This window comes from Lepisma saccharinum, chromosome 7 (genome assembly GCF_977018435.1).
Source record: "Lepisma saccharinum chromosome 7, izLepSacc3.1, whole genome shotgun sequence".
In the NCBI taxonomy this organism is placed as follows: Eukaryota; Metazoa; Arthropoda; class Insecta; order Zygentoma; family Lepismatidae; genus Lepisma; species Lepisma saccharinum.
In genome coordinates, this window is record NC_139235.1 from 87,243,679 (window position 1) to 87,268,574 (window position 24,896).

General features: G+C 40.2%; 1 protein-coding gene across 3 annotated transcripts in view; it reads left to right on the forward strand.

Annotated features, from left to right (window-relative positions):
* Nucleotides 1-24,896, forward strand: part of rho-5 (rhomboid-5) — a 670,560-nt gene that overhangs the window by 225,930 nt on the left and 419,734 nt on the right. For all 3 annotated transcript variants that reach the window (XM_083125574.1, XM_083125572.1, XM_083125573.1), the window contains one exon: nt 22,096-23,151. In XM_083125574.1, the coding sequence (XP_082981700.1) occupies nt 22,124-23,151 (1,028 nt within the window). In that variant the 5' untranslated portion in view covers nt 22,096-22,123. The remainder of the gene's footprint in view (nt 1-22,095; nt 23,152-24,896) is intronic.

A 24,896-nucleotide genomic window follows, 5' to 3' on the forward strand; every position in this document is an offset into this window, starting at 1 on the left:
TAGGTCTTTCAATTTGCAGTACTTGATGACAGCACGAACCTCACTATTTTCCATTTTCACCACGTTCTTACAGATGCTCTACTGTCAACATCTGCCAAGGAAAAAGTACATGGTAAAACATCTTGCAGTTCGGCATAAAGTCATCACAAGATGTCTCCTTTCTACGCATGTTAAAATTATGATTCTACATGAGGGGGAAGGGGGCGAGTATTAGAGCATACTGAACGCCCCTCGTCTTTCCAAGTGGTTCTTTTAGTAACAAACTGAAAGAAAGTTAAACATTTACCGAGAAGTCAAAGGGACTCCCACCTACTCATGACAAGCGCCCACGCCAAACTAAAACTTGTCCTGACCTTTCAGTCCGAAGAAGAAATTTGCTATGTACGCTGCTTCCAGACGCTCCTACTGGATATCTGGATCGACGTCCCTTTGTCGTAAATGCCGCCGGCTTATTATTAATTAGCCTTATTAGGGGAATTGCTTTTAACTAATGTATATGATATATCGTGTATGGTCCTTAGTGGGCGAAACTACAGAGTTAGCGAAGATGTCAGCTGTTTCGCTGCCTGTGCTATTAGAAAAAGAAATATGAGAACATGGCATTTGTTTCAGCAGTGGCTATATCAGGAACTATTAGAACGCATTAAACACTGCTTTCAAATGTCGAAGTGCAAAGGTTGACCTGTGTACTCTCTTCAACAGCATGTACTCCGCTCATTGCTAAAATATGCCAACGGTTTTGTATAAAGAAATTTAATCCAAGAAATGCAGATTAGAATGCTGCAGTGTAATGGTTTCGCTCGAGCGCCAAACAGTTCGCACAGAAGACGCCAGATAGCTTCTTCGATAGCTTCGCTCGAGCGAATAACGCTCGAACAGGCAAAACGAGCGGTATACACTCGAAGTCCAGTACAGAAACGTAAGAACCGTAATTTGTCTTTGGTAATTAGCCCTTAAATCTGGATCGTGAAGTGAAAGACGTAGTGAAGCTGAAACTTAAGTTTAGTCTGTCTTGCCAATACAGTGATATGTGAAAATGAAATAGATGATTGTGGGCTGAAACTACAATGACGGATGGATATTTTACATATGTGTCAACGCTTTTATAAACGCACACACACACACACACATGGACACCAAAACCCCTTTGGTAATAAGAGGGTTTTTTTCATAAATAACCACAATAACATGGAGGAATATAATTCTCAGTGAAACAAGTTTTGCTAAATATCTAAAAATCCACCAGTCTTATTAAAGGTTTTGAAAAATTCCACCCGTCCCCCTACATCATCACATCACCACAACATTCCCAACTTAGTTTTTCCTGCAGTTTGCCACTCAACTCGAAAGTGGTGGCGGAATTCTTCTGTGAATAGCATCTCGACAGCTTTAGTTTCCCTTATAAGGTTGTAGTTTACTTGCAGTTGCTACAAGAAAAATGCACAAAAGTTTACCTTTCTACCCTTTTTTTTATGCTAGTACGAGAAACAGTAACTTGCAAAGAGCAAATTCCCCTTTTCATCTCTGCTCCTCCAGTTCCATCCCCTTTTCTTTCACGTAAGACGCTCTATTGGTTCCAAAGACCCCTTTGAAATTGCACGAAAGCTGAAGGGCCTTTCAAAGGCAAAGATAGAAAGGGGAAGAGAAGAGATGATCTTTACGCTAGGTCCAGAATGAAGCGGAGTGCTGAAAAATTCAAGTTGGGTAATTCAAACACACGCCATGGAAAGAAGTGGGAGAAGGTCTTTTTTTTTTTTTTTTTTTAATGCCTTTGGCCGCGGGTAGCGATAGACTTGGAGAAAGAAAGGTCTGAAGAAGATGGGACTTCCCAGAGTATCTATTGGTCCTGACTGTCTTTTGTTGGTTTCTTTTCCGCTTCTTCACCAATCATCTCTTAACGTTTCTCTCCTTTCTTCACTGCTGCATCCGGAACGAGCAGTACTTATTTTCACATGGTAATTTCGGCACATGGTAATTAGGGGATGATGTAAATACAATTAAGAATAATGCTAAAATATTTTTCAGAACAGCTAAAGAGATAGGTTTGGAAGTTAACAAAGAGAAAACTAAATATATGATTACAGGCCGAAACCAAGTGTTAGGTAATAATCAAAATCTAATTATTGATAACAACTCGTTTGAACCAGTTTCCAAATTCAAATACTTAGGAGTAATATTAACAAATGAAAATTATATTAAAGAGGAAATAAAAAGTAGGCTTAATTCAGGAAATGCATGTTACTTCCCTCTTCATAAACTTTTGTCTTCTTGTTTAATATCTAAGAAACTAAAAGTTAAAATATACAAAACAGTAATTTTCTCTGTAGTATTATATGGATGTGAAACTTGGTCCCTTACATTGAAAGCGGAACATAAATTGAGAGTATTTGAAAATAAGATCCTTAGGAAAATCTTTGGACCTAAATGGGACGAGTAGACAGGTGAGTGGAGAAGGTTACATAATTTAGAACTACATAATTTGTATTCATGTCCAGATATTATTAGAATAATTAAATCAAGAAGACTTAGGTGGGCAGGCCATGTCGCACAAATGTGAGAGGAAAGATGAATTTACAGGATTCTTGTTGGGAAACCTGATGGTAAGAGACCTGTAGGAAGCCCAAGACGAAGATGGAGGGGCAACGTTGAGATGGACCTAAGGGAAATCGGTAGGGATGGAAAAGAGTATATAGAACTTGCTCAAGATAGGGACAGATGGAAGGCCTGTGTTGCTGCAGCCATGAACCTTCGGGTTTAAGAAGGCTAGAGAGTTAGTTTTAGTTAATTTCGGCACTTCTAATTTTTATGATGCTGATTTCAGCTCCGCTATTTTTTTATGATTTCATTATCAGTTTTTTTGGATTGGTAATTTTAGTTCTTTTAGTTTTTATGATGGTAATTTCTGCACTGTTAATTTTGACGTCATGATTTTGGTGCTAATAATGTTTAGCGTGGTGATTTTAGCACCGGCAAGTTTTGACCTGATTTCCGCATCAGTTGTTTTAGAATGATGATTTCAGTTCTTGTAATATTTTATCATGGTGATTGTGGCACTGTTAATTTTGGCGCGAAAGATGTTTAGCAGGTTCCTGTCGATTTGAGGCCGGGTGAGCCCTGGAGGCACTATATTCGTAGACGAGACAGGAAAAATTCCACGTAGCAGTGTACCTAGAATCAAATCAGACTAGAATTTCTGGAGGAATGCAGCGGTGAAGGTTTTTCAACCTATTTTTAATTAGAAAAATGTAGTGACTGCATGACTGTAGCAAATTTCTCATTTTCCAGGTGTGAGAAAAAAGTGTCACGTACATGTCACATCAACCTCTTCTCATTAAAAAAAATAGTTAAATTCAATATAATGGACGTCCGCTTGGAACACACCAACATGATCTCTCCTTGGCCTGATCTGTTTCTATGTTTCTATCCTCACCAATTTTACCCAGCCTTACTCCTTTACTTTTTGTAAGGGGTGTTAAGGTACTTTTGAATCACCCTGTAGGCCCTTATATGTGACTTTGTCAATATGAGATCAAGAATTTCACACACTACATATATATAGTAGAGGTAGGGGGGGCTTTGGTAATAATTTTCGGGGGCGGGGGCAAGATTTGTAGTTCCGGCACTGCGACGCTGCTAATATTTAGCAAACTGATTTCAACAGCGGTAATTTTTGACAAGATTTCGGCATCAGTTATTTTAGAATGGTAACTTCAGTACTTGTAATTTTTATCATGGTGATTTTCTCATTGTTTATTTTCGTGTAAAGATTTCGGCACCAATAATGTCTAGCAGTGGCGGCGATTGGGTTCCAAAACCGGTGGGGTGGGGGGGGCAAGGTGCCAAAACTAGCGGGGCAAAGACAGTAAATTTCCCTTTGTAGATAATATAGTGCGGAGGCAAAAGTGACGAAAAGTAGGGGGCAACTGCCCCCCTCGCCCCTAATCGCCGCCACTGATGTATATGCCTTGGTGCAACCTATCTTGACAGTGACGTCAGCTGGGACCGCACTGCAACTTGATGTATCACTCCGCGCCAAGCATGAAACATTTTCTCCGTCACATTTGCGTCTCGGAGTCCGCAGAGAAAGCACATAGAAGGAGCGGAACGTTCTTGTGTGCAGCTGATCTCCATGCGGAGAAATTTCAATGCTTGGCGCTAACGAAATACGAACACGAAAAGATAAACAAATTACAAAGTTAAAAATATATTTCGACTGAGAAAGTAACGGCCTTTTAATGTTTTGAATACGCGTAATAAACGAATTACTGACATAAAGTAAACTTTGTCTTTGCCAGTCTTCCACGACAGCCACTCTTGAAGTACTTTTTTCTCGAGGCATTGTTTGGTACATTCTCATTGCGAACAGAATGATGCGGATAATCCATTATCCATGACAATTACGCTATTTGGTTGCAGTTTGAGTAGAATATCGACGAACCACATCTCAAAACGCTGCCTCGACGCCTTTTCTCGAACGAAACAACAAATAAATACTTTCCACAAAACCATCTTCCCTTCCTACATACACAACAACGAACCTTCCATTTTAGCTTAGATCTGAACTCTGAGCCTAGACGGAAAGCATACCAATGTGACAGGCACGTATCTATATAGAAATACATTTCAGGGGGCGGGGGGTTCGACCTAGTTTCTCAATAATAATAATAATAATATAATTAGAATAATTATATTGAATTAAAATAATAGTAATTGAATATGTAAATTAATTAATATTGCATTGTTGTCATTACATGAATTGGTAAAAAATGGTAAAAGATATATAACATCTATTCATTATGTAACTAACGTGTAGTTAATATCGCCAAAATTTGTGTAAAAGCAACAGCCCTGGCAAGGAAATTTATGTCAAATAGACATAGAATTGGATATTTATTGAATAACCAAAAAAAGGACTTAGATCGTATTGTAATAGGCAAAAATAATTGTACTGTGATCTCTTTTAATTGCCTATTGGAATTGACGAAAAGTAAATTTCGTGATTAACATTTCATGCATATTATCATACGTAGGAGTGTGCGTAAATCTTTGGAAGCCGTATGAGCCAAATTCCTTGCCTTTCAATAAGTTCAGCGGGATATAAGCATCATTGTACAACAAATGCTAAACAATTTTGAATATTTTATGTTAGTACTTGCTAAGTCTTCCGGGGGGTGGGGGTCCGATTCCCATGGACCCCCCCTAAATACATGCTCGCAATGTGAAACAAATGATGTGCCCTCCCAAGCTTTGTTTACAGAATGGTCGAATCCGACATTAACTCATGTCTCATTCTTTCACAGCAATCCGATATCGCTTTATTGGCGCAGATATTGGTGGAGCCAAGCAACAATGTCGTCTACGAACTCTTCGTTATCTCAATACAAACCCAGGTCGTACAAAATACGCCTCATTGTTGATGTGCTTATGGATCAAGATCTCAATCAGTTGCGGCAGCCACTTTTCCCACTGTTGGAAACTTAGTTTTCCCATTGCCCCTAAACGTTTTTGTGACAATTGAAATCGGCGTTTCATCAGAAGTACATCGAAAATACGAATACGTTTACACATCCCCCCCCCCCCACACACACACACATGACTATTCAAAGTTTTCCTTTTACAATGCGATTTAAAGCAAGCTATTGAAGGGGAACACTTGCCCGGATCTCGCTCGCTGAGGCAACCAGTAGACAAATGTAGAGTCGCTCTTACCCTCACTTCGACCTGCAACCCTGCTCCGAGATTCGGGTCAACAAACCCACGCATATTTTTTTAAAATTTTGACTTGCAGCAAACAATCGTACCAGATAATCTTCATTTCAACAGGTTTTTCAGAATCTAGCATCTGTAATACATTTCCATGTACTGTATGCGATGCAACGTGCTTCAAGTAAAAAACTATATTTTTGTTCTCAAATCTCGCGAACTTGCCGTTCGAAGGCGCGTTGCCATCCCGCATTTATTATCTGAATCCAAATCAGTTTCGTACAGTTTATTATGTTTATGTTTCGTGCTCATTTTAATGGTTATTTATTATACGTTATAATGTTCTGCAAGAATCCTCGCATTGCGACATTTTGAAATTCCTTCCCTTGTATCTAAATCTATTGAATTTCATTCCCTTGTATTTCTTTTTTCCGAGTGCAGACAGTGAAAGTATCAACGCTATAGGTTTGCAATGCTTTTATGACGTCACTGTCAAGATAGGTTGCACCTTAGTATAGCGTCGTGATTTAACAAGCGGCAATTTTGAGCTGCAATTTCAGTACCGATAGTTTTTGGAATGATAATTTCGGGAGCAGTAATCTTTTAGAAGGTAATTTCTATACTGGTAATTATTTACATGATTTCAGCACCAGTTATTTAAGAATGGTAGTTTCGATTAGCGCCAAAAATTTCACCATGATAATTTCAGCATCTCTTGTTATAATGTGTAATTTCGCAACGAGTACGTTTTACCAATATGAAGATGACATCTGCTAATCACAATTCCATTCCTTATATTTAAGATAAGTCCTCCTCCGTGGCCGTTAGATCCAAGGCACTGTGCTTTGCAGTGGCGTAGCGTTATAGTACGCCCTTACGCCCGGCGTTCCCAGATTTAAAATGTCAAAAATGCTAAAATGCTGTGATTATAAAGTAAAACGTGACTAATTTCAAATATGTTTGACCTTCATGGCATTATAATAGCTATTTTTCGCGATCCGCTTGCAACGCTCCACTCTCAACACTCGTTCTAGCATCTCTTTTCAATGCCTTTCCCGGCCGGACGCCGAGCAGGTTCGGCGTACAGGACTCCTATATTCCTTGCTGCCTTTATGGAGGGAAAGCTTCCATTTCTACAGCACGCGCGTAAATGGGCTATCTTACGCCGGCGTACGAGAGGTCTACCGTGATTGGTTCATGTAACCCTTCCTGCCTTCTGAAGCAGACGACAGCGGTAGAATTCCTACCCGGTTCTTCGCTCTCATGCAACTCGTGCTATGTGATGCTACAATACGCAATATTGACTGACGTAACTTTACCAATCTCAAATATACTGCTTCTTAATGGTCACTGCATTGTATGATTTATCGCACGAACAGCGATGTGCATTACAAACTAAAAGATCAACACAGTTTTTGTGAAGTAAGTTGGTGAAGTCCTCGTGGTAGAAATTCAGCCTGTTGCTGCTCTACCACTTAACCCGCAAAACTATTAATTTTTTTTATTGTATTTTTTCGTTATTATCTAACTGCTTAATATTGTGTTAATGGAAATGTTTAGCATTCATTTGAAAACTCTTAACATCGAATTGTCTCTGGACAAAATTATTTTAAAATGTTTATCAGCATTCTCAAGATGTAATAAACAGTGGTCTGAATTACTAATCGGCACTGTTACGTCAGTAGAGTGTACGATATTTGGATCATCCACTCTGCTTTGCACAGTGCGCCAAGACGACAGAGGTCCCTGGTTCGAATCCCAGCGTGAGCACGGGTGTTCTTTGTCAGTGTCCCTTCATCAATATCATCACTCATATTCATATTCGCGATTAACCAAAAGTGGTAGAAAAGCGAAGTAAAATAAACCCAATCAATGAGTAGTTGGATCAACCACAACAATGACGTCTGCTGTTGTTCAAAGGCGCTTGTGATTCAGGTAGGTTTTCTATTGACTTGCGTCATGCAGAAAGGTATAAAACACCAGAGTTCAAAACATTTGTGGCATAGTGAGGCATCTAATTGTCTAGCTAAAACATGCATGGATGATGTTTTATTGAAAACCCAGCTGACTTCAGGCAAATAAACAATACCTGTGGCGACTAATACCATAAGTAAGTTATTAAGCAAGAAAGAGCCGACCCTTCCTTCGGACTTGGCGTTCCCACCCGAAATGTCCATGCTACGCCACTGGTGCTTTGGTCTCCGACTGCGGAACGGCATTGGTTCAGTCTCTGGGTACTCGACCTGTGTATAGGACCGGTGGCAACCCACCATTGGGGAGCTGCGAGTGAGTAGCGTAACCCGGTCTCGGAAATCTCCTATAACGGCTGGCACACCATTACCGGTTGAAGATCTCCACATCTCTAGATAGGATTGTGGGAGGGCGACTAGCAGTCGGGAGATAGGCCAAGGCCCTTCGAGGGCTGTCGAGTCATGGGTTATTTTATATTTAAGATGAAGAAGAAAAATAAGGAAAATAGCGATGGACAATTGACTTCTATTACCTTCGCTGCCGATTGTAAAATAATTGACGAATATACGCTTCAGAAATAGAAATCGTCTTTCTCTTTGGACATTCCATTCTAATCAATCTCTCTCAACGCTGGGAGTGGCAGCTCATTGTGATCATCAATTGTACAAATAGATAGATGCTTGGAAGAAAAGTTAACTAGCCTTTATACATACACACATATGTGTGTGTGTGTGTGTGTGTGTGTGTAAATGTATAAATATTCAGTGGCGGCGTTTATGGGGAGCATGGGTGGGCGGTTGCCCCCACTTTTGCCCCAGAACTATGCTAAACCTTATCTACCAATGGAAAGTAAGCTGTCCTTGCTTTCCCTTCCCCCACCCCCATAGTTTTGGCATGCATGTTTTACTACGAATAAAAATTGTTTCTTAAGCGAACTCATTACCGCATGCTTTTATTCGTATATAAACAGTTTCTAAACCATTATCATGTTATTGCATGCTTTTTATTGTATAAAAACAGTTTCTAAATCAATTTCATGTTTATTTCATGTTTAAGTTCGCATTCTAATGTTTACTCTACGCTTTAGTTACATTAAAGCAGTTACAAATTCATTTTCTTGTTTACTTCACGTTTTGTATTTCGTATGAAAGCAGTTTCTAAACGATTCTCATGTATATTGTATGTTTTAGTTTGTATTAAAGTAATTTCTAAATCATTCTAATGTTTACTCCAGGTTTTAGTTATATTAAAGCAGTTTCTAAATCATTCTAATGTTTACTTTATGTTTTAGTTCGCAGAATAACAATTTCTAAATCTATCTCATGTTTACAGAATGTTTTAGTTCGTATCAAAGAAGTGTTTTAAATCATTTTCAGGTATACTGCCTGTTTTACTTCGTGTAAAAAACATTTCTAAATCAATCTAATTTTACTGAATATTTCAGTTATATAAAAAAAATTTAAGTCATTCTCGTATGATTTGCTGCATGATATACCGCAGTGTGCTTATTACCATGCTGTGGTAATATCACACGCCGTAAGTCCGTGGGGGTTCCTGCGGCTTAAATCGAGCCCTTAGTGCCTGCCTTCAATATTGGAAGAAGCCGAGATGAAGGGAACAACGAATTGCTCCAGAAGACGGCCGCCCTCTTAAAAGTTTCTTATCAACGATTAAAATTAATTACCTATTAATGAGACTCCGTAATGACTTAGCTTCTCGAGAGAACTTTCCAGAAATTGAAATCTCGACGTCCGAACTTAGCACAGAGGGCCTAGCGAGTAACTTAAAATAGATACTTAATTAGGGAATATTCACTGCTGTCGGAATGCGGATAAAGCTATCTTTCATCCCCAAAAGCATTTTTTTCATCAAGCCGATGTTTTTTTTACACTCTTTCGTATCGAGCTGCTTGTATTCGCCATAATTTAAGTAATGGTACATATTTCTAAAGAGATGCAATGGATCGTAATGTATCTTGTGCGCTTTACGTAATGCCAAAATGTATCGTTTCAGAAATAGAGCCGCCTCGGTAACCGTTGACATCAAAGATTCCGGTCTTCCATTTTGTATTTTCCTCTTTTTACGTCGCTTTTCTTCCATTTTTACCAGTCGCGACGATGAGGATGAATGATGACTAGCTAGATAGATGAAATTGGCGGGGTAACACTCGCAAAGCAACACCCGTTTCCAAGTCAGGACTTTCTCCCTTTATTAACTTCTTCCCATTTCCTTTCGTGTTCAACCTCGCGATTACCCCAAACAGATCGAATATTGCAATTATTATTATTATGCTTATGATTATTTTAAAATTACCATTATAAACTAACAAAAATAAACGAAGTTTACTCCAAATATATATTTATTTCACATTTCGTTGCATTACATTTAAAAGTTTAGTCACGGCGTTTCTGTTGTGTCATCTCTCACTAGTTTTTCAATTTTGAAAAATATGAACCTAATTATTATTTTCGTTTAAATGTTTAAATATGAATAATTAAAGTGGTTCCTATTTTACATTCACGTTTTTCGCATATTTTACGTTGTTATTCTGCTTGGATACTAACTACTTGAACTTTATTTATAGTGAAACGAAGAAACTTTGTGACTTGCAATGAACAATGCCAACTTCTAAGTTTGTTCGCCAATTGCACATTGACATTATATATAAATCTAGCTATGCACAGCATCCCCGAAAGCAGAAGGTGTAATTCACACTGAGCTTCAAAGGTAACAGTTTCTGGCCGAGAAATTTAGTTGTGAAGCAGGCACTGGAATATCTTGGTGACCCTGGAATTACGAATAAAGTTTGGTAAAGAAAAACGTGCATCTTCTAGCGTGTAGCAAAGTTAATTCCCCTTGCGAGTGGAAATTATTATTGCATCCTTTGGGAACAGAAGGGAAGAAATAAGAGAGGAAGTTCTGAACGGTTGCAGCCAGTCTCGTCGCACGTTGAAGCTCAAATATTTTAACTCTGGGTTAAGGGATGGTTATCCTATATACTATACTTGGTCCGGGTCTATCTTGGCAGACCAATAAATAACGTGTGCGTGTTTCGCAAGTAATAATTTCAAATTGGAACTGTCTCGGTGACGGAAGACTTACATCACACGCACTAGACTTTCATGTACGTTTATAATTTGCACGTGTGATTCCAATAACTTGAATTTTGTGCGCAAGTAAGATTGTCTTTTTATGACTAAGCTAAGTCCATCCGTGGTTGAGCCTCCCATATAATCGATGCATGGTGGCTGCACAGTGTGCAGATATATAGATCTCACTTTAAACTGTAGGTCCAGTCCCGATTAGCCTATCTAAGCAAGAAGTAGGTTATTATTTTTAACTTTGACTTTTCATTACTAGTCCAAAATGCCAAAAACTCAACTCGTCGACTCCAGGTGTCACGGGTTCGAATCGCGATCTGCCATTGGTGTTGCTTGTGAGTTTCCCTTCATCCATTTCATCATATCGTCACTCATCATCATCTTCGCCAAAAGTTGCAGAAAACCAACGTAAGATGACCTTAATCAATAAACTCATAGTTAATAAATTATAATCTCTTGATTAGATAAGTACTTATTAGTGTTTATTTTTTGTTTTTCATGTAATAAACTGTTGATTTCCTCACTCATCCCCACACCTCCCTAACACTCGGAAATTTTCCACCCCCTCATTTCAAATTTTTCCAAGTGTCTAATTTATGGTAATTTAGATCCTAAATTTGCATTTACACCATCCTAAAAACTTGCACCAACTAGATTAAAAATTCTGGATAACTCCCTCTTATAAATATTCCTGTGGTCCTCGATTCGAATTGAAAGGGCATTGACGGCTGCAGACAGCAGCGTGGTAGAGTCGAAACGCTCAGTCAAACATCCTTGTGTCGAATTTGGAACAAAAAAAGCAAAATCGATATTATTTCGATAGTCGATAGCAGAAATAAAGTGCATCGTTAGGTTGTATTTCAAAAAAACTCTCCATAAGAAAAGAGGATTGTAAAGTGTACTAATCAAGTGGGAATTTCATATTTTCACTTTCTACCACTTAATCCAAAGAATAAATGGTTCCATGAGTTTTGGAATTCCAAAATATGAGATTTCTATGTGACAAGTTACAAAACGTATACTTTCCCCATATCATTTTTTCTGAACTAGATATGTAAAAGGTAACAAGAAAATATATCATGCATGATCATGCAGTCATAACTTTTTCCTGATTAATGATGATTGAAGAAACCTTCACCATTGATTTTCTCGTAAAATTCTAGCCTGATTTGATATATCACATCAGCCCCTTCCCATTTGAAAATTTTGAGATGATTTCAATAATGCGGACGTCCGCTTGGAACACACCAATATGGTTCCCCCTAGGCCTAACCTGTTTCTATCATGACCATTTGTACCCAGCTCAAGTTCTTTACATTTTATAGGGGGTTTTAAGGGACTTTTGAATCACCCTGTAGTAATAAATTGGCAATGAAAATAATTTCATTATTAAAAAAAGTAGAAAAGAAAAGGAAAGTGCTCTCCTGTGCTTTGCCCTACTCCATGAAGGCGTATAGGGAGTGTGGAGATAGGGCCCCACACTTTCTCTATCACGGCCGAAGGTTGGGGGATAGGCCGGGCCGCCTATACCCCACAGAGTTTCCTCCAGGTACGTCGCTTCATACGGCGATGTTATTACTTCGTAATCGTTTTATTATTGTATTTTTATTTCTGCTGTATTCAATGTTATGTATTAACGGCCTAACCCCGCCTGCAAACATATCTGGCAATACCTATGCATTCTTTATAATGTATTTTAGAAGTGTTTAAAAATGGCCACCAGAAAATAATCTTTCCTCCCTGTGCGTCCTCACTAATTTATTTTGGTGCCGTCACTGTGAAACGGGAAGCCAGATAAAAGTCTAATGCCACCAACGAGATGAGAATCGTGGACACTAATTCCTGGTCTCGTCTTAATTCGTTCTAGCCGAGACGGAATCGAGTCTTGTCTCGTCACGACACCATGAAGAAACATGCAACTTGCAAAAAATTAATTCTGTCATGCGGTGAAGTGATTCGGTTTCCTCCCCCTCGTTTTCCTTGTTTCGGATTCATTGACTTGGATTGCACCGTCCGACAGTTTAATATACAGTTCAAAAGTGAATGTACCTCGTTCCAGTGAATCCTTCCCCTGTGGATGAGGTTGGGGATATCGCCTGTTAAAGACTCGTGTCTCCTTTCTTGGGAGGAATTCTGCACGATAGGGAATTTCCCAGTGACTCATAGCATACAAATATTATCAGCAAAAGGGTTTTTTGGGGTGAACAACCGACAAGGGCTGTAAAAGAGAGTTGGGGAGAAAGCCGACGGGTTATCAGGAATGAAATGTGATTGGTTGACTTCGCTGCAGTTATATTTTAAGAAGGTGCAATTGTTTTTTTTTAACAAATAACGACCTGGTGAATAAATGGGTTACAACATTGACCACACACACACACACCTATGGGGGAGGGTGTAGTGCTGAAAACATGAAAACCGCATAGGTGTATCAAAACACAGCACTGCAGTCAGAAAGCAAACTCTCTAGCCTTCTTAAACCCGAAGGTTCATAACTGCAGCAATACAGGACTTCCATTTGTCCCCATTCTGAGCAAGATCTATATACTCTTATTATCCATCTTTTTAGGTCCATATGAACATTATCCTTCCATCTTCGTCTTGGTCTTCCTATTGGTCTCTTACCATCAGGTTTCCCAACATGAATCCTGTAAACTCCTCTTTCCTCTCCGATTCGTGCCCACCTAAGTCTTCTTGATTTAATCATTCTAATAATATCTGGACATGAATACAAATTATCTACTTCTAAATTATGTAACCTTTTCTACTCACCTGTGTCCCCATCCCTTTTAGGCCCAAATGTATTTTCATAAGGAACTTTTTTTCAAATACTCTCAATTTATGTTCGTCTTTCAATGTAAGGGACCAACTTTCGCATTCATATAATATTACAGGCAAAATTGCTGCTTTGTATATTTTAACTTTCAGTTTCTTAGATATTAAACGAGAGGACAAAAGTTTATGAATAGAAAAGTAACATGCATTTTCTGAATTAAGCCTACTTTTTATTTCCTCTTCAATATCATTTTCATTTGTTAGTAGTACTCCTATGTACTTGAATTTGGAAACTGGTTCAAACGAGTTGTTATCAGTAATTAGATTTTGATTAATACCTAACGCTTGGTTTCGGCCTGACACTGCAGTCAGAAAAATAATTTTATAATGGAAAAGGCAGTGACCTTTTCAGATGACCAAAGAGAGAAGGAAATGTTTACTTGACCTGCCATTCGGATGATGATGTTCGTAATGTATTCTGGAAGTGAAGCTATGGCATGAAAGAATTTCCTAGTAACTACTACTCTGCACAATTGCCTTGTCGATTCGAACACTTATCAGAACGTGAAATGAGTTTTTTGTCTATTCCTGATGAAGAGAAACCGGTGTCAAGCTGCTGGAGCCATCATCGAACTTCACATCTCCATTGCTCTGAAACTGTCCAGGCACAGGTCTCTTCCTTCAACGGATATCTTGAATACTCTCTTCTACGCGTGCGACATGGACTTTCCACTTTCCTGGACTTTCCACGCTACCTGGACACCAGATATCTAGGCACTGCCTTACCTTGGCATTGTACCAATACGGTAAACGATTACCAACATTTGAATTTGTGATGTTGACCTGCGTTTTGCTCAATTCCACAGTTGATCACATTTCCGAAGAAGCTGAATTTTGAACAGCCATTGCGTAGCTATCTATGCTCAGTATAGGATAGGTTTATACCTTCAAAGAGAGAAGCGTAGGAAATTATTACACACATCAAATTTCATCACTCTACTACAGGTAGGGGGCACGCCGTGGCACTTCGAACTTTGCTCAAACAAAGAGTGAGCAAATAGAACAGAAATAAAAGCAAGTGAAAGAGGGATCTGGATAGAGAAGGAGATAAGAGTCGAGAGAGATACAGAAGGTCGAGGAAGAGAGGAGAAGAGAAATAAAATAAGCAAAGAGAGAAAGAGAATATAGCAAATTGAAGGAGAAAAGGTAATAAAGGAAATGTTCATCAGCAGAGAGAGATTGAGCAGGAAGACATAAAATTCTAAAACTTAGGAAGGAAGGTAGCACACTACAAAAAGAAGAGTAGATAGTGGAAGAAATAATGATACGTATAAGAAACTAGTAATGAGTAAAAAATATTTACCTTCTCCAAGGAGACGGCAATTGACTCGTGCTTATCTGCAATACAATTCCCTTGAAGGGTACGTCACTGGTGCAAATAAGATTGATCGGCAAATATAACTTTTAGTCACACTATCGAGGTCCTGAAATCCCAAGGGGAACTTAAAATGCCCGTTAACGTTACTTTCACTGGAACCTTCACTTTTATATGTGCACACAGCACTAGCACCACACCCACGGACGCACAGAGGTTCACATATTGCAGGTTGCGTGTCCTCGCGACCATTAGGTATCACATGCCAGCTTTGTAATTGCAGGCAACAATGATCTATAGACATAACAGTCTTGACTAGAAATGTCAAGCTTGACCCAATTATTAATTGCACGAAAATCAATACATGGTCCATATGCCATGGTGCCTTTGGAGGCCTTCGAAGGGGCGATTCCTTCTTACTAATGTAGCAGCTATAAACTTTATTATGTGGGTAGGTCGTGTCAGCCAATTCTTTCATTTTCACTCTGTATTACCTTACTCATGTTATGCAAATATGTGATGCATTTATAATGGCCTTATTGTTTATTGTAACTCCTGAGCTTGGTTATCGGCAGATGTATGGTACAACAGACCTGATTTTCGTCCTGAATTCCACACGTGTTCTCCTGGTTGACGATTCGCGTGATTGTGATATTCTCGGGCAAAATGCGTCTATTTATACTTTTCCAACATTACCATAGATTAATTGATTTCGAATATATTGATTGACTTTGTCTAATCGCGAAGATTTTGAACATAAAACGCTTCCACAACAAGAGTGACATCTACATAAGTTTCAGTCCATAAGATTACACAAAAAGTTATAACTTATTACTTGCTACATATTTATATATGCACAAAATGGATTACATGACAAATTATATAATAAAGAAAAGAGATTGCAAGAAAATGTGCAATATAACACGCAACAAAATAAGAATCACATGTTTCGTAGAACAGAGTACACCATCGCAGACTACCAATGATGACGTCATCAAAATATGAATCATATCGAAGTGTGGATGAAAATGTCTATCCAAAGTCTGTAGATTGTACACCACTAGATGGATATACATAGATGATTTAGCTTAGTATGAAATTGAATGTTGAATTGTTGAATTGTTGTTTTAAGTCCACTTTATGCACAATAAGGCTAATCGGGACTGGACCTACAGTTTAAAGTGGGATCCGAACCACTTGTGCCTCCACCGGGTATCGAACCCGGGACCCCTTGATTACAAGGCGAGGACGCTACCACTGCGCCATCGGGGAGGCCCCAGTATGAAATTGATTTTATTGTTTGATATACAGATGGGAGATCATATAAATCGACGCAAATATTGTAGTTCAAAGTTTTATAACGTGGGGGCTTTTATAGCATGCACAATCATAGTTCTTCACCCTTAAGTCTAGTCTAATGATGGGCGTGTATATATAGTTCACGTAAGGGAAGGGTTCAACTTTTGGTATGATTAAGGTTGCTTTATTTCATAAGTGAAAATCCAGGGCACTGGTGACCAGAAGTTTGTTGGAGGGGGATACGGCAAAGTTGTGTGTATGTAATCACGAATTCACGCTATTTAGTATTGATACTTTTCTCTTCATCTTGTTTCAAACAACTTGTGAATGCTACGATGTTTACCTGGTTTTGTTGCACTGCGTTTTTAAAAAAACAAATTTGTTTAAGAAGGCTCGAGGGGGGAAAAATGTAACTGATTTGACAGTCCCAATGTAGTTTCTTATCGCAGAAATTCCGAAACTTTCAGGAAATTGCAGACATTTGATCTGCAGTCCCATCTGGTGTGTGGAATTACATAATTTCCTTCCCATTCATATCTCGTCCTATAGGAATTTAGGAAAATAAAATAAGTCCGAAGAAATTTTTATGAACAAGCGGATAGCACAGATAATTTAGTAATTTTACTGAACCAAAAAGAAGGGATTTGGACCCGTTGAACCCCCTTAAATACGCCCATGAGTGTAATCATAGTATATTTTATCCTCCGGAAAGAGTAAATGTTGAAGCACAGAAATGAAAATGAACATCAATCTTTTCGGTGCTGGGATAGTCGTTCTTACGCACAATTGACAGATCATTAATTATTAAATAAGTAAGCATAAAGTTTCAATGCAATAATTGGATCCTCATAACCTTTCCCCTTAATATCACATCAGAGTGGCTTTCTAGGATAACGAGGCTATGGCGTCTGGATGAACATCCAGGACAATCCCGTATGCTGTTTTCCTGTGTTACTCTTTGTTTTGCTGGATTCTCCTATAATGCTTCAGTGTTTAACGTTGTTGTCTGGTATGTTATAAATGTCAGCTTTGAACAACGGGTGTCCCATGAGGTGACGTAATGTAATTTGTTGATTTGGGAACACCCTGTAGTTAATTTAACGCTCCAGAGATTCACATTTGCATTGTAACGCGAGTTTTTAAATTGTATCATGACTAATTTGATTGCTGTCGTGGTTATGTGGCGTAAAGGGGGTGGAGGAACTCCCCCTACTTCTAAATGCTGAGTAATTTAAATGGCTTTTAACATGGCATCAGTTATGTCTCAGAAATTGTACGTCACATGCGTATTTCTTTGTAGTGGAGCGCCTACTAGCCAATATTTTAGCACCGTTTCCTGATTTAGCGTAATATTTCAAATGACGCTTCGAAAAGAACGCTGGTGCAGAGGCTAACATTTTCCCGCCTTGTTCGCTGCTCTCTGCACTCGAGCGTCTACTTGATTGCACGGTGCAACACCGACTTCGTTGATTTGGTGTCAAGTAGTGTATTTGGTGTCTGCACCGTTTGCACTACGATCCGGAGCGGTGTAATTTGTGGTGTACGGTCACGTGGTGCATGCTAACTAATCAAATGAACATTTAAAGCAGCAGAAAGGCATTTGTTGAACATTCTGAACATGAACACAGCTATTCATCTACTTGGTTGAACGTCATTTGCTTGCACCAGCCTGACACCGCGATTCCCCTCCACTGCATCTAGTGTCAAAAGGTGCAGCGAACTAGACGACGCTATTGTGTCATCTCTAGCGTCTTAGGGAGCTTACAGACATAAGCTACAATAGGGTTTGACATTAAAGCGACTCGGACGTCTTCAGCCAGTAAAAAAAACACATTCACTGCGCACTAAGGACAGCTTAGTTACGAGAGGTTGCATTTATTTTCTGGAGATTGTTTCCCATGATATTCTTGCCGCTTCTTGCTTCGGTTTGAAAGTTCCTTTAGGAGAACCCGCGACCCCTGGCGTCATCCATTTGGCTACGTAGAGGCCCCTAAGTTACTTATTACAAACACTAACAAAAAGAGGACATTTAGAATTGACTATGAAATCATGGGTTGTCTCTCCCCAGAGGCCAATCTGGAGGGCGACCCTCACGGAGGCAGCGTCGTCCTAATTGCGAACACTTGCTGCGTGAACAGAAATAACCTCGAAGGTCTGTGTCATAATTGCGAACACTTGCTGCCTGAACAGAAATAACCTCGAAGGTCTGTGTCCTAATTGCGAACACTTGCTGCCTGATCAGGAATAACCTCTAAGGTATTTGTCCTAATTGCGAACACTTGCTGCCCGAACAGAAATAATTTCGAAAGTCTGTGTCCTAATTTCGAACACTTTCTGCCTGAACAGAAATAACCTCGAAGGTCTGTGTCCTAATTTCGAACACTTGCTGCCTGAACAGAACTATTAGAAAGTTGTTCTGGGACATTCTAGCAGGTGGCTTTCCCTTGTCAACTGTACTTTCACCTTAAAGGATAAACATATTTTCTTCCATCTGTAATGTGGTTGGACTCTTTATCTCACGCTCTTTTTCCTTCATTCTTCTTCCCTCTTCTCCCCTCTTTCTCTCTTGTCCATTCCACTCTTTCTAACATCTTCTACCATTCTTTGTTTAACTTCAGTCCCCATTCCAGTTTATTGTGTCTTCTTCACCCTTCTTCTCTATTTCCTTGGCCTTCTTCCATTTTCTCATTAGTATTCTCTTCTCCCTTCCTATTCCTCTTAGCCTCATCCCACTCTATGTCATGTCCTGTTTCTCTCGTGTGTTTAAATATCGCATTTCTCTCTCTCTTAAGTCGTACATCATCCCTATGTTGTTTCAACCTGTCTTTCAGCCTCTTTTTCGTTTCTCCTATGTAAACACTCTGACATTCTTTACATTTCACTTCGTAGATAATCCCTTCCTCTTTCTCTTCTCTGATTTCCTTTTTTCTTGTTTCCATTCTTCTCTATTCTTAAGATGCTTCTCCCTCCCTTCCTGTAAGTTTTAATGCCCGCTTTCCTAAGCACTTTGTATATCTTTTCTCACTTTTATGTGTTCGCAAATAAGGCCATTAAGGCGTTGTTCGCAATTAGGACTGTTCGCAATTAGGACTGTTCGCAATTAGGACAGAAGCATGGGGGCAGATCTCACGCTCCGGAAGGCTTGTGAGGGTGAGTCGTAAGGGTGAGTGCATGTCAAGGTGAGGGTGAAGGCAATGGCGAGCCGGAGGGTGAGGGTAAGTGGAGATGGTGAGAGTTAGGGAGGTGATTTAAAATGAACACTCCTATCTCCACGGTGTTTCGATTATGAATCAGATTACAAGAAATGGCAAAAGAGAGCCCAGCCCGTCGCCAGTCTTGTCATATGATCTAACAGAAGGAAATATATACAATGTATTGGAGCGCCCACAATCAATTGCAATAGCAAAACTTGAGCTGAATACAAAAATATAATTTCATCAGATCCATACTAGCATGTTGATGCACTGAAATGATTTCACTCGCATCACGTCTTCTCAATGTAACCGTGCGGGGATTCTGATGAATGTGTTTCTACATTATGCAACAGTGCGGCGGAATTCCAAGAAGAGATGTTTCCGCTAGAAATACATTGAAATCTACAATATCGGGGCAGACATGCTGTCTCCATGGCAACGGAAGATCCCTTCAGTGCTTTTTGTTATCTTGCCCTATTCAGGCGTACGGAGCCGTTTCGGCGAAAGAAGAAATTGTAATCCTTGAACAAGGTTTTGAACCGTATCTTAGATGAACTTAATTTCGTGCCTATGTAAACATCAATGCATCTGCGGTAGTTGGTATTATCCTGTCCGTTGTAAGGGCAATACCAATGTGACGTTCTCTGTATTCTGTATAGAGAAGTAGGCGGAGAGAGCTCTATTTGTCCTGTGTCATATCCGAATAGTTTCATTTTCATAAATTATTATTATTATTATTATTGCTACAGTACAGTGTATACATTCTCGTTAACTGGGAAGTACAGGGTGAGTCAAAAGTCAAACAAATACGTGTAGACTAACATACACATGATTAGAGTTTCAATATGTGCACCATCTGCTTGAATGCATGCTTAAATTCGACGCTCCCAGTTGCGAAAGATTCTGCTGAGGGGGCGTGGAGTTGATGCTGTAATCTTTTCTCTGAGGTGGTCCAGGCTCTCTTCTTTAAGCGTACACTTGTACGCACAAGTAAAATTCCATGTGTGTTAGGCCTGGTGGCCGTGATGGCCATTCAACAGGACCGTAACCTCGAACTGTATTGGGTCGGACACTGCCTTGTTGAGACGTGCTGGGAAAAATTCCCTTCTTCAATCAGGACGCTCGGGAAAACAATGTATTGAAGTCTTTCCTTGCGTCTGTCAGCATTGAGCTTGCTTTCGATGTAAAAAAGGTCCGACGACTGTTGCTCTTCATATACCACTCGAAACCATAAACCTTTCTTCATCCTGAATTTTCGACGGATCCATTCCATGGGGCTTAGTATCATTCCAATACAGTTAACTTTTCTTACTGGCTCCGGCATTATAAAAATTAGCTTCAGAACGGAAACAGTTGACATGCTCAGTAGCAAAATTCTAGTCGGCGGTCGGCATATTTACTAAGATGTTGCAGCACCTACAACGATATACCTGCGTAACACGGGGCACACTTCTATTGTTCATTGACATACGTCGAGAGCTTTTTCGAGGGCTCTTGCTGCCACGATTACATTCTCCTCATTTGTGGCTGTTCGTTGGTTTGCAGAATTCGATCTGTCGTGCACAGCACCAGTCATCCCTCCAACTTGCGACGGCATTGTGGGTGATTGCCTCTCTGCCTCGAAGTCGCCGATTGATTTCCTCAACTCTCTCCCAGTAGCTTCGAATGCCTACCCTCTCGTCTTTCGATAACATGCCAGTAACCTGCAACGAACGAACACGATCAATTGCACTTACGTAACTTGACTTTTTGCTTCCCCATGTATAGTTGAAATCGATTTCACCTACGTAACCTGACTTTTTGCTTCACCATGTATAGTTGAAATTGATATCACCTACGTAACCTGAATTTTTGCTTCACCATGTATAGTTGAAATCGATATCACCTACGTAACCTGACTTTTTGCTTCACCATGTATAGTTGAAATCTATATCATCTACGTAACCTGACTTTTTGCTTCACCATGTTTAGTTGAAATCGATTTCACCTACTTAACCTGGCTTCTTTCTTCACCATGTATAGTTGAAATCGATATCACCTACGTAACCTGACTTTTTGCTTCACCATGTATAGTTGAAATCGATTTCACCTACGTAACCTGACTTTTTGCTTCACCATGTATAGTTGAAATCGATTTCACCTACGTAACCTGACTTTTTGCTTCACCATGTATAGTTGAAATCGGTATCACCTACGTAACCTGACTTTTTGCTCCACCATGTATAGTTGAAATCGGTTTTATAATGTGTCAATGTATTTGTGATTCTTGAGTTGTATTAGGTCGAGTGGGAAAAACCGCCCAAATTCATGTGGACATGTTACGTCGAGTTATGCGGTTTTCCCTCGACGACTGCACGAATGGTTGCTTTGAAAAGGTCGTGATCTACTGGACGTCGTCATCAGACCATAAACCTACCCATCTCCTCGTAAATATATGCAATCATGTAATGACATCCTCTGCACTATTCAATTCCATTATTAAATATCTTGCAACTATTTATTCTCTTCTGTATATCTTGGTTTCAAAATGCCCCGTCTTTCTGAGACATCCTCGACGTGGTTTCCATTTTAAAAACTTTTAACTGTAATGTCTGAATTATGTAGGGTTTAAGGAAATATTTGTTTGCACTTTCTCCATTGCTAGCATATGGGTTACATATATGTTTTTGTTTATTTGCAGATGTCCTGACAACGGGCAGGCGGCCAGGATGACAGCTCCTGACGAGGACTATGGGAGACGTGAGCGTCTGCTGCATCCGCTCCACCGGCCGCCTCCGGACAGGGACTACCCGCCACCCAGGCTGCACGGGGAGCAAACGGCCGCCGAACGCTACCTGGGTGGTGACCCGTACATGCGGCGAGACTTGGGCTACCACCACCATTACAGGCTGCCACCGTACCACCACGCGTTCAGTCGCGCTCGGGACTACCACCACATGGGGGCTCGTCCGGGATTGGTCGGCGGGGTGGTCATCGGCGGGGGTGTGGTGCCGCGAATGGACGAGTACCCTCGCCCTCCCGAGGAGTACGTCAGGACCAGCCGGTACGACCCTCCGATGCGTTCCGATCCGTACCTTAGAACTTCCCGCCTGTGCCTCGAGGACAGGGGCGGCGCGAACGGGGGTAACGGCAACGGCGCGTCCGGTGGCGGCCACCGTGGGGGTAGCTCCGCCAGCGAGGAGTCCGTCGCCATGGTTACCGGCCGAGGGAGGCTCGAGGACATGCTGGCGGTGGCGTGCGGATCTCCTGGTGTTTCTATCAGTGCTAGTGTTGGTGGTGTTATTGTTGGTTCGGCAGGGAGTTGTTCTTCCGCCGGTGCGTCCAGCGGTGCGAGCGGTGGCGTGTGCGGGGTGGCGAGAGAGTACGTGCGGAACCGTCACGACGAGAATGGGAATAATGCTGGCAATATTCCGATCGACGAGTACGAAGGTAGACGGACGTCAAGTAGGATGGACGACAGGTTGCCGGCGGCGGGACGCGTCGACGAATATGGTCGCGTGCCTTCGAACCGATTGGACGAACGACTGAGGGGACAGACGGAGGTCGGAAGACCCGCCACTCCTCCTCAGCCGCCTCCTGGTGTTGCTCCTGGTAGGAACAATGACGTCATCGAAAATCCCATGTGTGACGTAAGCAGGAGGGAAAAGACTGAGCCTGTGGCAAGGAGAACGCTTCCAGACGTGCAGCCGAGACCTGATTCGAGGCAGTCGCTTATTGGACATCATGCTAGCCAATGGTAAGTAAGAACATTTTTACATTTCAGATGTAACCGTTGTAGGTTGTAAGGCCATGATAGTATCACGTGTGGGCAATGTTTTGAATGAGTTTTATGTACGAGAACATTTCGGGAATTGCCACTTTTACACTTAAACTAATGTGGAATGATATCTTAAGTCGTTGAAGAGAATCAAAGGAAATAGTTACAGATCGATTTCTTTAGATGTCCTCCTTACACATGCTGGACACGTGCCGCCTGAAGCTTGGACAACATTGGGAGGAAGTTAAAAATTAAGTTTCTTTCTTTCTGTCCAGAATTGCATATTATGTTGTGGTAAACTATTATGCAACCGGTGTACACCTGAATTTGAACAGATTCAAGGTTATTAATCGTGTAAATTTCGTATTTTGTATTTCTTAGGGCCCCATGCACACAATGTCTTCTTTAGTTTTATATGTAGAATGCGGACTTTTTCCTATTTGTATTTTTTATTTCCTTGTATTAAATCGTAAACTTTAATGTTGCAAACGCCTATGAAGTATCGCTACCCAGAACCCTTAACAGTTCGAGATTCAGAAACTTTATTTCATCTCTCTGCTAGATAGAAATATCCACGAGTAACTGAAAATGAAAGAGAGAATTGAAGATTATTTGTCTTTTACTTAAGTTTTGAATTGATCCGCGTTTATTTCCATATTTTTCTTTAATCGAGAGGACTGTTGGAAAATGGACCTATTCCACTCTGCAGCTGGAAATGAGGTAATAGAGATATCCGATAGACAGCGCCATCTCTGAGCGGGTAAAAAACAGTGATCCGCTTGCCATAAATGAGTTTACAAAATAGCTGCACATTTTGATTCTCTCTGCAGTCACGTGTCTAGTTCATTGCACGGTGCAGCACCGCTGCAGAAGGAGACAGGACTTTATGAAAGATCCCTTACAACATTACATTTGTCAATATTTCAATTAATTAATTAACATCGGCAGAAATGATTAATATTTCACGTTCAACCGCAGTCCTGTTGGATTTGGTTGTATTCGTATTCAGCCATGGAAGTTAAACTGCGATATTTTTTATATTCGAATTGCATAGACACGCACATTATTTACATATTACGTGTTGGATATAAATGACACTAAGTTTATAATTAATTATGTTTAAAATATTCATATTGCACCAAATTAATCGACTATAATCCATATAATTAGAACGTAATTCGAATTAATATTCCACAGGAAATGTGTGACATGAAGAATATTCGAAAATTTGCGTGCGTTAAAATGCCAGTCGTAATAATTTAACATTCTAGTCATGTATAGCAACTAAAAGTTACTCGACCATGGCGAATGATAAATTATTCAGATTTTAAGGGCATGATTTAGATACAATTCTAAGTGACTTCAAACGATAAAATTGACAAAATGTTACGTGATTTCAATATTTTCCCCTGTACGGAAACCTTTTGGAGCAGACTGAATGGAAATATCCGAGCATGGACGTACCCAGAATATTTTTCCAGGGAGAGGAAAGCAGTGTACTTTTCCAGAGCGTGTTGATTTGTTTTATTTTACTTCAATATCCTGCTACTTTTGGCTAATCGCGAAGACGAGAATGAAAGGTGATATGATTATTTTATTTAAAGGACAACACAGCCCCCACAGAGGCTCCAAGTCCAGGCACCAGGGCCTCGTTAGTGTGCTATGTGAAAGTGAGCTTGACATTTGGATGTCTTCAAAACGTCATCACTTACAATCTTCCAAGG